The sequence below is a fragment of the Girardinichthys multiradiatus genome, chromosome 8 (genome assembly GCF_021462225.1).
Source record: "Girardinichthys multiradiatus isolate DD_20200921_A chromosome 8, DD_fGirMul_XY1, whole genome shotgun sequence".
NCBI lineage: Eukaryota > Metazoa > Chordata > Actinopteri > Cyprinodontiformes > Goodeidae > Girardinichthys > Girardinichthys multiradiatus.
The window spans coordinates 30033867-30047589 of NC_061801.1; the positions used below are offsets into that span (position 1 = coordinate 30033867).

Here is a 13723-nt window from a genome sequence, read left to right on the forward strand (position 1 = left end):
GAAACTAACGGATTTAAAAAGAAAGCTTGTTTATGGCTACAAAAGCACATGGCTGGGTAAAACTTGTTTGGGACATTTAACCAAATATTAGGAAAGGTTTATGTGTATATTTCAGACCATGTATAATTTTTAGCCAATATGAATGAAAACTGACAATATAACCAAACTTGGGCTCTCATTTGTTATTGGAAGTCTTTAAATTAGTTTCTTGTATTATTATTTGACAGACAAAAAAGAACACAATAAATGCACTAATAAACCCTCCAAGGTGATGAGCATCATGAGTGCATGTAAACCTCTGATTGCACCTGTACCTTTCAAAACCCACTGTATCGTTTGAGCTCACACACTGTGTGGGCTCAAATGAGAATTCACAAATGTAAGTCAGTTTTATTATTTTAATATTTTTCTACAAAAATATTATACATTAAAAACACAGCTTAACATATACACAGTCCACTTGGTGATGCAATAGCTGCAAAAATCATCTCCCGTCAAATATATCAGTTTATAGGTAAATATAGCTTTACAGCAAAGAATAAATCCAGTGCCCACAATGATGCAGCTGCAGGCAATAAAATAAACCAGGATATGGAATCTTCAGTTGACAGCAGGGAAGTTGTGAGAAATGCTCGCAGCCCACAGATGAACAGGAGGTCCTCATTTTGGAGTAGAGTCAAAAGATTATGGTGAGGAAACTGTCGATCCACCTACTCAGGAGGAGCAGCGTATAAACATTCATACTCATAAGCAGCAAGAAGCTTACTGATTGACATATGTTTGAATAAGTTATTCAACTTTCCACTTTAAAAGGGGTTTTGTGTTTTTTTGAATGTTTTCCATCACAAACAAGAAAAGATTGTATTTATTTTTTTATGTTCATGTGTCTGTGCAAAGAGAATAACTCCCTTTCTTCTAAATTAGATGTCTTAACTTTGGCATTAATATGTTGGGACTGGAACATTTTAAACAATTTGCATAACAACAGTCTAAATTTACAGTTTTATGAAAATGTATTTGCCCGTTTATAGATTTCTTCGGTTTTTTGCTTTTTGCTACTCTTAAATGTTTCAGGTCAAATAAATATTAAATACAAAAAACATTTTATTTTTCAAATGATAATTTTATTAATTAAAGGAAAAAAAGCTATCCAACCAACCTGGCCCAATGTGAAACCCCCCCCTTTTTCATCTTTAAATTTTTGTGGTTTTTGGCTCAACTGACAAGACCCTTTCTGTCAAAATGAAGTAGCCTGAAAGATACTCTATCATAAAGCAACACATTATGGTCGTATCTAAAGAAAGTCAAGGACAGATCATTACCAAACTCATTGAAATCTATTTGTCTGGAACAGGTTATAAATCAATTTCTGAGGTTTAGTCAAGCAAACCACAAAGCAAGCCATTAATTACAATCTGGGAAAACATGGAACAGTAGTGAATCTTCCCAGGAGTGGTAGGCATATCAAAATTGCTCCAAGTATAAATCAACAATTCAACCAGTAGCTCACAAAAGAACCCAGAAGAACATCTAACACACTGCAGGCCTCATTTGCCTCAGTTAAGGTCAAAGAGATGTCATCCTTAGGAGAGTTTCAAGGCAAAATTCACTGCTGACCAAATACAACAAACAGGCTCATCTACATTTTGCCAAAAAGTATCTGCATGATCTCCAAGATCTTTGGGAAAATACTCTAAAAGTGTACTTTAAAGTGTACTCTAAAAGTGTAATATTTTTGCATTTTACAAATGGAATAAAACTAATACAACATTTTAGAAAAGAACATCATGCTGACAGTCAAACATGGCAGTGGTAGTGTGATGGTCTGGGGCTGCTTGCTGCTTCAGGACCTGCATGGTTTTTCGCAATGGATGGGACCACAAATCTGCTCTTTCACAGAACATCCTAAATGAGCATCTTGACTTTAAGCTCAAAACTCACTTGGGTTATACAGACAAGGTAATGATCCAAACTGAACAAGCAAGTCCACCATTGAATAACTCAAAAAATAAAGGTTACATGGCGGCGTTGTCAAAGGACGGGAGGCAAGACGTTAAACAGACTGGTCATGCTCAAAAAACCTCCAATCTGACTGAATTAAAACAATACTTAAAGAAGAGTGGGGCAAAATCCCTACAAATAATGTGTGGAGGGATTTTACCCAGTTATCCAAATTGCTTAATGGTAGTTGTAGCTACCAGAAGGGTCCACACCTGAGGGCTTTGGAACCATAAAAATGTGGTTTCTCACAGTTAAGTTATAATTTAACAAATTAAATCATCATTTGAAAACTGCATTTTCTAGATACTTTAGCTACCTATTTCTGATATTAACGTTTGACGTGAAACATTTAAGTCTGCCAAAAAAGCGAAAAAGGGGAAAATAATTTCTGAGAGGCAAATACTTTTACATAGCACTGTATCATTTTTTGGTTGTTTTGGATTTTTGTAATTTCTTTCACCTAGCCATGTTTTCAAGTGTATTTTCTACATTATGTGTTGAAATATGGCTCACCTTTGCAACTACTTATTCTTAGAATGAAATAACTTTAAGTTTGTGTGGGTTTACTGCGGTAAGCCTGCAGCACATGGAGGCAAAAAAAAAAAAAATCCGCTTTTGGAAAATGCTTCCGTTGAGTGAAACCTTTCTTGCTGAGTTGTTGTGGTTTGATCATTCAATAAAAAAACAATAGCAAAAGGCTTTATAGAATAAATAATTGCAAACTCAAAGCAAAAAAATACAAATCATGTAATATCAACATTTTTTAATTATTGGTCAGTCCGCTTTAATGAACTTTGTCCCATGTTTCAGCATCATAGCTGTTCAGAGCAGAAGCTCAGTAAGACCGTCCACATAGGTGGCAGCAGCCAGAGTGTTGACATGGTGGGCCAGACGCCCAAAGGTGAAGCGGTGTCTGAGGTGCAGGAGCACACCTCATATCCGTTCTCTGCATGATCTGGGTGCCGGTGCACGTTGACCCTTGTGTCTGTGCTTTTGGCGTCCGTGTCTGGAGAGTCTGACTGCATCTCGGTGCAGAGCAGCCAGTCCTTTGCAATGAGGCGGGGGTAGCCTGTCTCCGCCTCCATGTCACTGCCTGGCACTCGCCAGTACTCCTTTCCCTTGAAAAAGTACGTTGAGCCTTTAGAGAGGAAAGACATAGCGTTAGAATTATTATGAAATAATTTAATGTTTTAATACATTATTTATACTGTGTTTCTTAGTAATGGATTTCTGAAAGTGAGTCCTAACATCAGTGTAAACATGTAAAATGTGCGGGATTTTCATCCCTTGGAATATAAAAATAATTTGTGGATTTGTTTAAATGATTCTTTGTTGTGAGTGGAATAATTTTCCAGCCTACAAATTTAATGATTTTTAAAACTACAATTAGGTGCACAAGGTTGAATCGATTGTGGATCTTCTCCAATCCACATGGAGTCAGAGTTACACATGCAGGCTCAAATATATACAGGTGCATCTCAATAAATTAGGAATTTATTTAATAATTTCTGTAATTAAACTCAAGAAGCGAAACTTGTATAGATTCGCTAAACACGGAATGGTATCTTTTAAGTGTTTCTTTCTGTTAATTTTGGTGATTATATTTTTCTGAAAAGCACAGTAAAGAAAAAAGTTTTTTTATGTAGACATACTTTGTTATGGCCATTGTTGGGAAGACTGCTGACTTGATAGTCACAGAGACATTTCATAACAAACGTTGTCCAAAAAAGGTCTCTGCTAAAGAAGCTGGCTGTATCCAAGAATAATAATGGAAAGTTGTGTGGAAAGAAAAAGTGTGGTTGAAAAAGCTGTAAATAAACCACACATCTTTCCTGACCATTAATCATGATAAAAATGAGTTTATTGAAATTAGCTGGTGTCTAGGCACAGCCCTAGATTTTAAGCACAGTCCAATATTTAGTAAGGTTGAGGCCAGCTTCAATCCAGAAGCTTAATGTTTGCCCGCTGTATCCATATCAAAATCATATTTATTATGTTTTGGATCATTGTTCTGTTGAAACACCAACCTGAATCAAAGTTTCAACCTCCTCAACAAACGGTTCACTCGTATATAAAAAAAGATTAACAAAATAGTTTCTTCCAGATCAACTCAGGAATCACCAATGCTCGATCCTGCTATACAGGAAATTAGAACATCACTTTCACTGTTCACACTAAAGCAAGTTACGCATCAATATGGACTAAGAGGGTGTTAATCAAGACAGTAGTCCCATGGCAGTCGTAGAATCATGCTATGGGACTGTTTTCCTGCCTATGGCATTGGTGCATCATGCAAAATAATGACAAAGCAGGACTATCTCCAAATTCTTCATGTTTTACTAAAATCCACAGCTATATGTTAAAACTTGAACGCAAATTGGTGTCACAACTAGACAGGGATATCAATCACACATCAAAACTGGTTTTGGAATGGATAAAGCAAGCTAACACGCTTCTGGAGGGCCCAGATTTTATCCATCTTAAACATTTGTGGAGTATGATTACAGGCCAAATCTGTGCCTGTAAAGCAAACAATTTTATGAACCATTTCTGCTAAGAAGACTGGTCAAATATTCACGCTGAATTATGCCAGGTACCCTGTTGACGTCCAAAAAAGCATGCAAGTTCTCTGCAACTTGCTAAAGGATATTTCACCTAATGTTAGGGTGAATTTCTTTTTATATTTGACCCTGTTTGTATAATTTGGAGAGAAAATTCACAATAAATTCAAACTTGTGCACCAAGTTCTTGTTTTGAATAAATCATTTAAAACAAAATGACATGGTGATGAGTAAACCTCTGACTGGAATATAAAAAATATCAGGAAGATTTACAGTGATAACAGCTTAAAAATCACTTTAATACATAAATTATCACATGCAACAGGTAACCTCCAGCACTTTCTTGAAGAATCAAGTTAACGCAAAAACAGCAAAAAACTGAAATTAAAGTACACCCTTTATTCAGCGGATATACAACTAATAATAGGCACGCTGGACACATTAGTATTAGACATAATGTGCTGTCACAGGCTTGTATTTTCTGATGCATAATTAGATGTGCTGTAGCAAAGTTATCATCCAACCAGAACAATTAACATCAAATGCCTGAATAGGAGCATGTATCATAAATACTGTAAGACCAGTAGACATGCAATACATGGCTATTTTTTTTTCCTTTGTGGCATTTCTTTTGTTAAATTAAAGATGAACTACACCCCCTGGGTCTTAAGTGTGCTATCTTTATGTTAATGTTCTATTTTTGTAAATGTAAACTTGTTTAATTCTGCAATATTTGTCCTATAACCGTCTTAGTGCTGCCCTCTTTGGGTTGAACGGTGGCTACTGCAATTGAATTTTCCAATTGGTTCAAACAGTACAGCTTGGTACATGGTTGTGTCACAGCTCAAGGTTCGGGTATAAATACATCTCACTCTGACATACCCCGTAATGGCTTTGGGCATTGCAGAGTCAGCGCCTTGAGCCAGGGGCTCGAACTGATAAGGCTCAGGCCCGCTGGGCTTCATAATGCCTCTCTCAACCTCCTGTGATGAGGGGGGTCTAAAATCCTCCACCTTGTAAGACCTATCCATGGCGAAACTATCAGCGTCGCTCTACTCACTAATCATGTTTCAATATACCAAATTGCCACTTTTTCTCGTCCTCCTGGCCACATGCCCGCTAAACCCCCTCGTCACATCCTCATACTTGGTACTGCGCAGTTTGGTGGCATTTTTCAGAACTTGTCTGGGGACGGAGTTATTCTTTTACATGGAGTTTGGTTCCATTTAAAAGAAAAAACCTTCGTCTATGTTCATCCTATCTAAAAAACAGCATCATAGCTTTGCTTGCGTAAAATCTATTTAGGTAACTGTCTTGGCCAGCGGACCAACAATGCCAAATCTTATGGGCAGTTTTCCCTTCATAACTGCAATATTACACCAGACTGTTCCTGATATACTCAACACTCCACCTGTTGTTTTACTACAGGACACCTAAGTTAATTGAAGTTGCCAAATACCAAATGTGGTCTGGCTCTGTGCACCTTGTTGTGATGATGTCAATTTTTAGGACAATATTTATACCACGAGATCTTTTTCTTGAATAAAGAGTCAAAAATTGGTTCTGGACTGAAAATAAACGTCTACAGAATACATTTTTCTGCAAGGATGTTACTCTGGAATAAATGATAAATAACAATAACAATAGTTTGGGGGAAGCTTACAGAGCTCTAAGAAGGCTCTGACTCTTGGTCTGGACGTAGATAAGTTTTAACGGAATATTACCCCGTTATCCAGGCACGTGGTAGGTCAGAAGGGTTCTTAGGAATTACCTCCACCTTTAGTCTCACGATTTTACTAAAAAGTTGAGGTCATTATTTTAATCTGTAGTCCAACTTTTCTTTACTTTTTCATGCCACTGCAATGTACTTCTTTAAATGTTTTTTGTCATCATGTAAAGCACGTCGCAGCTCTGACGTCACTGGGAGTATAAACTGATGGAGAGTTTTGTTGCCATTTCCCGCATGTCTCACAGGACAGCGCAACGGAGGCGCATATCTGGAGAGACAAAAGCTCGCAGGCGAACTTTTGCTCCACAAGGCAATTCCCGGAAGTGCTTGAAAGCGGGAAATCTGTCTGATACACAAAGATCAGCAGATTTATTCGCCGATCGAAGACCGCACCGACACCCGGCGCAGGTGAAAACCTACAGAGGTTTTATTTCCAAGGAGATGAGTTTACTCCTTGTTATTCAGTCGACTAAATGGTTCTTCATCTTTTCCCCTCCTGGACGGATGAGAAGTTACTGTTCGTTTTTTTTTTCTTATTTTGATCACAGACGCGTGGTCCCACTCCCCTCATTTTTCGTCAGACCTGACCCATCCTTAACCGGTGGAGAGAAGAAATCAACGTCAAAGTAATTTTGTTCTTTTTATATTAAACCGGATAGGTGTATTTAGAGGTCTGGGCAGGATGAGGCATAGTGAAGGTGATTTAGAATCACCAGTAGTTAGTCTAAGGTATTAACTTATTGCACGCAATACTGATTGAATTGTTTTATGCTGAGTGGTGTTTTGATTTGCTGCGCAAGTGCTGCTGAATTGTGCGTGGTTAATGTTTTGTCCGGCTGATCTCAAATCAGCCAGGAGTTAGAAGTTGGACTTTTAAAGGTTTTTCATTCAAGGCAACTGTGGTCTGGGCCTTGCCCGACCACTCTTTGTTCCAGTTTTATTGCTGGAGATTTTCCACTGAGTTACCACCTCAGTTTTATGACCCTTTGTCTGAGATTTTGTGCGATCAGCTGATAGTGGCTAAGAGCACCCAGCTCACCGTTTTATCAGCTGACCACTGGAATCGAGACATCAACACCCCAGGAGGACTTCTCTTTCCATTTAACCCAAATTACACATTTTGTCCATAAAACTGCTGGTTTGATCTTCATAGACACTAAATGCGCATATATATTTTTCTTTTATTATTATTGTTAGGTAGTCATTTTTATTCCCTTTGTGTAGAACAGTGCTTGTTAGTTAGGTGAAGGTTTTGGACCAGAATAAGGGTATACCAGGATTATTTGGCTTCAATAAATCTTCATATATATAATTAAGAGGAGCGTTTGTGTTTATTTCGTGCAAGAGTGATTTATCTGTCAAAACAAGGTCGAAGTTCCCCCACCTTCGGTGAAGTGGTTGAGTAAACAGTGACAGTTGGTGGTTTTGGTTGATAATTTGTAATTATTAAAGACCTTTGAGCCCATAATCACAACACCAGAGGACATCTCTGATTTCTATGCGTAAGTAATGATTTTTGGTTAAGTAATAAAACATTTTTTCTCAAATTATGATTTTAAATTATAATTCTTGATAAATATTATTTAATCAATAATCACAATCCTTACACGCACATTCATACACAGATATGCAGATCGGTGGGCAGCTTGAAGTAAGGTGCGGCAAGAGAAAGCAGGAATCAAAACCACCACTTTTCGGATTGTAAGACGACTACTCTTCCCACTGAGCTACAATCGCCCCTGAATAAGGTCCTAAGCTCTCACACTAAATGATGAATTTAATGAACTCTTTTAACAGACACAATGCTTTATATACTCATCCATTTTCCCATACAACTTAGATAGAGTTTGTTAGGTGGAAGACTACCGCCTTGGACAAGGCCAGCTGAATCGTATTCATTTTCTTCACTAACTTAGTGACGGAGCCAAACAAGCAGAGCAGGATACAAAAACATATTGCAATGCTTCATTAAAAAGAACAAAATAAAGAAAAGGAGCGAAATGAAAAATGTCCTCTCGTCTGTAATAGCTCACATTGGAAGAACTCCAAGGTCTGTAACTCTTTAGTGCTTGAGTGAATAGTTTCCTCTGATAGAGAGATGAGTAAGAGCTGAGGTCCTTAACTTAGAATTCCACGCTTTTGTTCTTGAAATTAAATAGCAAATATACATGACAGTTAAAGTAAAACATATTTCTACACAGGGAATATACTTTATGTGGTCTGTGACATTTCTATTGAGTAATAGAAACAATTAGGATGTGTAAAATTTAAAGTGTATGGCCTAATAATCCATTTTATTAACATACTGTATGTTGAACACAGGTTAATTACAAGCTGTTGAAACTGCTTTGAGCTGTGGAATCTCCACAAGATTTCCAAAAGTCTTGTGAAGTTCTTAATGTTTGAGATGCACCACGAAATCAGCTGATGACTGGAATCAGCTGATGTTCAGCTTGGCTGGTCTTTACCAAAATCTTTAACAAAAGACAGCTTTCTACTGGTGAACACACAGGATGCACTAACAACACTGTGGAAGCTGTTACTGAGGGATGCAGACTCAGTTCAGTATTTTCAGGATCATTGAGGTGTTTTCTATGTACACTATGTTGCCAAAAAATACTTGTCTTTCTACTTTTACATATACATAAACTTTGATGATATCCTATTCTTAACCTAATTTGTTGATGGACACACCATTGTGAGCAATAGCAACTTTAACTATTCTGTAAACATCTTCCACAAGGTTTAGGAGTGTGTTCATAGTTAGATGAGAAAACCAGAGTTGCAGCCTCTGCTCTGATTCATCCTAGAAGGTTGAAATCAGGACTCTGTGCATGCCAGTCAAGTTTCTTCAAACTAAAGTTTATACACCTGCAACTATGGAAGTGATTGTAACACCAGAATTCATCAATTTGGTGGTTTGACCCAATACTTTTGGCAATAAAGTGTATGTCAAGACATTCGGTTCATTCAGGCTGAGAGAGGGCAAGACTTTCAGCAGATAATAGGAAGTTGGAACATAAAATGACAAAGTTATCCGGTATTATTCTTTTGAACTTTTGAACTCCTGTCTGTGATGGATTTAGAAATGTTGGCAGCCTTCTGAAAATCCCAGAGTTAAGGGAAGGATCCACATTCTCTAGTATACACACTGTGAGATTGCTGTTTTGGTAAGCTGCCCTAACAACGCTAATCATTAATGTTAAGCCAGGTTAAAATGTCAACTCACTAACCATCTTGTTTTAAAATAAGTAGAAAAACGTTGCTTTACAGCTGTGTCAATATGATTATTAACCATTCACGGTCATTTAAAATAATATTTACAGTGTTATATTATATTTCTTAAAAAGAGAAATGGAAATTGACTACAATTACTGCAAGCAGACCAAGCTGAACATAAAACAGATTTGAATTTGGCAAAAATAAATCAGAACATCTCTATTTTTTTTTAATAATCAAAATGAAAGTCAGCTCTGGTTGTTAGAATAAATATCTTAAAAATAAATTTTGATTTTTATCTTTTAGGAAATTCTATATTGTGAATAAAATTCAGCAAATATTGTTCTGTTGGTTTGGAAAGATTGTATTAAATTGTACTCAGTTATGAAACACTTAGAAAAAATAACTTTAATACTAGTTAAACGATGATTTCTCCCTAAAGCCATATTAGCTTTTTGGTAGATAAACAATACTATGTTTTCAAGATGATCCAGGTGTCCATCCACCAAAACTAGGACACAACAACCTAAACAATAACCATTTATACTTGTGTTTTCTACCTTACATTCTGATCAAATTAGTCCACTGACTTCCTATAAAGCTTGTCTATGACATGGCTTTATAATGACAATTATAACTGATGTGGTGACATCATACATCAGTTTCTTTGAGGACATGTGTGTGCAGACCAAAACCTTCTGCACCTTTGGCAATAACAAGCAATGGTTTACTCCACATCTCAGGAATCTGCGCAGGGAAAAGGAAGAAGCTCACAGCAGTGGAGATTGGGCGCGGTACAGGCAGGCCAGGAACAAACTAACAAAAGAGATCAAAGCAGCCAAGAGAAACTATAGTGAGAAGCTTAAGAACAGCCTTTCTACTGGTGACACTTCAGCTGTATGGACTGGTCTGAAAAACCTGACTGCCTACAAGAGCCCCTCCACCCATCCTGAACAGAGTCGTCTCCTGGCCAACCGTCTGAATGGCTTCTACTGCAGACATGACAAGAAGCCATTCACACCTCAAATCATTCCCTCCACATCCCATTCAGGAACAAATCCCTCCCTTAAAGTAACCAACCCCCCACCATCAGATCCTCTGCCTGCAGTAAAGATCTCAGAGGAAGAGGTAAACAGGCTCTTTCAGCGCATGAAAACAAAGAAAGCTGGAGGACCTGATAACGTCTCCCCTGAAAGCCTGTGCAAATCAACTCGCTCCGATCTTCACAAGGATCTTCAACAAATCACTGGAGAAATATGAGGTCCCCTCCTGCCTCAAACGATCCACCATCATCCCGGTGCCCAAGAAACCCACCATCCTAGGATTAAATGACTACAGGCCTGTAGCCCTGACGTCTGTGGTCATGAAATCCTTTGAGCGGCTGGTGTTGAAGCACCTGAAAGACATCACAGGCCCCCAGCTGGACCCCCTGCAATTTGCTTACCGAGCAAACAGGTCAGCAGATGATGCTGTTAACTTAGGTCGACACTTCATCCTGCAACACCTCGACCACCCAGGGACGTACGCCAGGATCCTGTTTGTAGACTTCAGCTCGGCCTTCAACACCATCATACCAGACATCCTCCACCAGAAGCTCACCCAGCTCAACGTCCCAGCCTCCACCTGTCAGTGGAACAGCTTCCTGATGGACCGACAGCAGCAGGTGAGACTGGGGAGCATCTTCTCCCGATCCAGATCAATAAGTACTGGTGCCCCCCAGGGATGTGTTCTATCCCCACTCCTCTTCTCCCTGTACACAAATGACTGCTCCTCATCGCACTCGTCTGTGAAACTCCTTAAGTTTGCAGATGACACCACTGTCATTGGACTGATCCAGGATGGTGATGAGTCTGCATACAGACAGCAGGTGGATCGGCTGGTACACTGGAGCGGTCAGAACTACCTTGAACTCAACCCACTCAAGACTGTGGAAATGGTGGTGGACTTTCGGAGAACACCGCCCCCATACACCCCCCTCACCATCCTCAACAACACTGTATCGGCCGTGGACCACTTCAGGTTCTTAGGAACCACCATCTCTGAGGACCTGAGGTGGTCTTCACACATAGACACTGTTCGAAAGAAGGCCCAGCAGAGACTGTTCTGCCTGAGGCAACTCAACAAGTTCAACCTTCCACAGGAGCTGCTGGTCATCTTCTACACTGCCATCATTCAGTCTGTCCTGTCTTCATCCATCTCAGTGTGGTTTGGCTCATCCACAAAACAGGACAGGTCCAGACTGCAACGAATAATCAGGACTGCAGAGAGAATAATCAGGGCTGACCTTCCCTCCATCCAGGACTTATACAGGTCTAGGGTCAGGAAAAGAGCTGCAAAAATCTCTGCAGACCCCACACACCCTGCACATAAAGTGTTTAGAGTTTTACCTTCAGGCCGCCGCTACAGAGCACTGTTCACTAAAACCAGCCGCCACAGAGACAGTTTCTTCCCCCAGGCTGTTTCTCTGATGAACATTTAATAGAGTACAAAACAACAGCATACAGATGTTGCAAATGCACCTTTTATTAGATATGTGTTTATTGTACATTGTAAATTGTAAATTTGTATATTCTGCAATGCAAAAACAGAACAAAAGAGCAAAGTGTACCGGAGTCAAATTCCTTGTTTGTATGTATGAACTTGGCAATAAAGCTGATTCTGATTCTGATTATAACAATCATTTTGCTGAGTCACTGCTGTGTTTTCAATGTTTCCACTGCCTCCTCTCACTTATCCTTGACTGCTTTTAAAAGATGGATGAATATAGCTTACCTCACATACACTCTACTATTTAGCATAAATAAGTCTTGATGATGAACATTCTTCCTCTTATGTCTCCAAGGACCATTTGGGACATCAGTTATCTCTCTGAATTAACCCTACACTGTAAAAAAAAATCACGTCACTCAGAAATGATGACTAACTGTAATGTATTTGCTTTCCAAATATACCCTTACTATTCAAGGGTTTTGACTCTTAAAAAAAATAATGCAAATACTTGGAAGGTTAAATTGTCATTCATCACAACTTAAAGCCAAAGTGCTTGTACTTAAATACAATGCTTTCCTCTTTAACTTTTTTTTCTTTTTGTTCTTGAGCAGCAAAAACCTACAGCCGTCAGATGTTGCTAAATAAATTTCACTCAGTACTGACTGCTGGCTGCTACTTTCTTCAGAATGACCCATCATGACCTCAATATCTCCAGTCTTTACTAGCCATATGCATATTTCTGTTTGCTCCATAAACCTAAATGTCTATCCTTTCAACGCAGTGAATTTCTGAAACATCTTTAATAAGATATATACAGTCATGGGCAAAAACATGTGTTTTAGCTTTTTTTGATTTTTGTTTTATATATGAATGCTATACAGAGGAAGGCTTATAAGCATTTCATAAATTACAATGGCTTTTATTTGCAAACAGAATTATATTCACAGTGTTTACCCTTCTTTTTATAATCTGCAGTTCATTGCAACATGCTGAAAATCAACTTGAACCACTTTCCGACTGACTGTGACCCATTTTTGTCTTATTTGGGTGTTAAGTTGACCACAAGTTGTTGATTTCTATTGCTCAACGTCCTTTTTGAGAACTGGCCCAGGTTAACGGTTGGGTTGGGACCTGCGGAGCATCCTGGCTGCAGTTCCAAAAATGTCTATGCTCTTGATCAGATTTAAGAGTAAGCTCACAGTGTTGAATAAGGAAATCCAACACATTTATCAGAAGCCTTCACTGGTGGCACGAGGCAGGGGTAGCAGTAGCCCCCACCTGTTCTCATCTCAACATGGGATTTTTCATATGTTGCAAACTATTGGTAAACATTTATCTCAAGAAAATAAATCTGCATCAGTCCATCTTTGTACTTCCTGGAGAATAATAATAATACAGGCCTTTTCATCACAAGGATATTATTTGAAACTCTTTGCCTCACTTTGAGTACAGATTGCCCTCACTTCCATCTGGTGCCAGTGTTGAGCAGGTTCTGCACTGGTGGCAAAATGATTCTGTAGTTCACTTCTGATGAAAACTTGAACACTCTTGGATGTACTTAACCCTTCTTCACTGTAACATAACCTGTCACATTACAGCTTTAAAAGACCTGGAGAACTTTCAGTTGTGACATTCATGAACAGAAAAATCAAATCAGAAAAAACTGTTCAAAGCACAACATCCCCTCTTTAAAAGTGAACAGCCTGTATCCAAGTTACAAGTC

General features: G+C 38.7%; 1 protein-coding gene across 2 annotated transcripts in view; it reads right to left on the reverse strand.

Moving 5' to 3' along the window:
• Positions 1-384: 384 nt before the first annotated feature.
• LOC124873140 (matrix metalloproteinase-17-like) overlaps positions 385-13723 on the reverse strand; it is a 134978-nt gene continuing 121639 nt past the window's right edge. For both annotated transcript variants that reach the window (XM_047373668.1, XM_047373669.1), the window contains exon 10: positions 385-3139. In XM_047373668.1, the coding sequence (XP_047229624.1) occupies positions 2814-3139 (326 nt within the window). In that variant the 3' untranslated portion in view covers positions 385-2813. The remainder of the gene's footprint in view (positions 3140-13723) is intronic.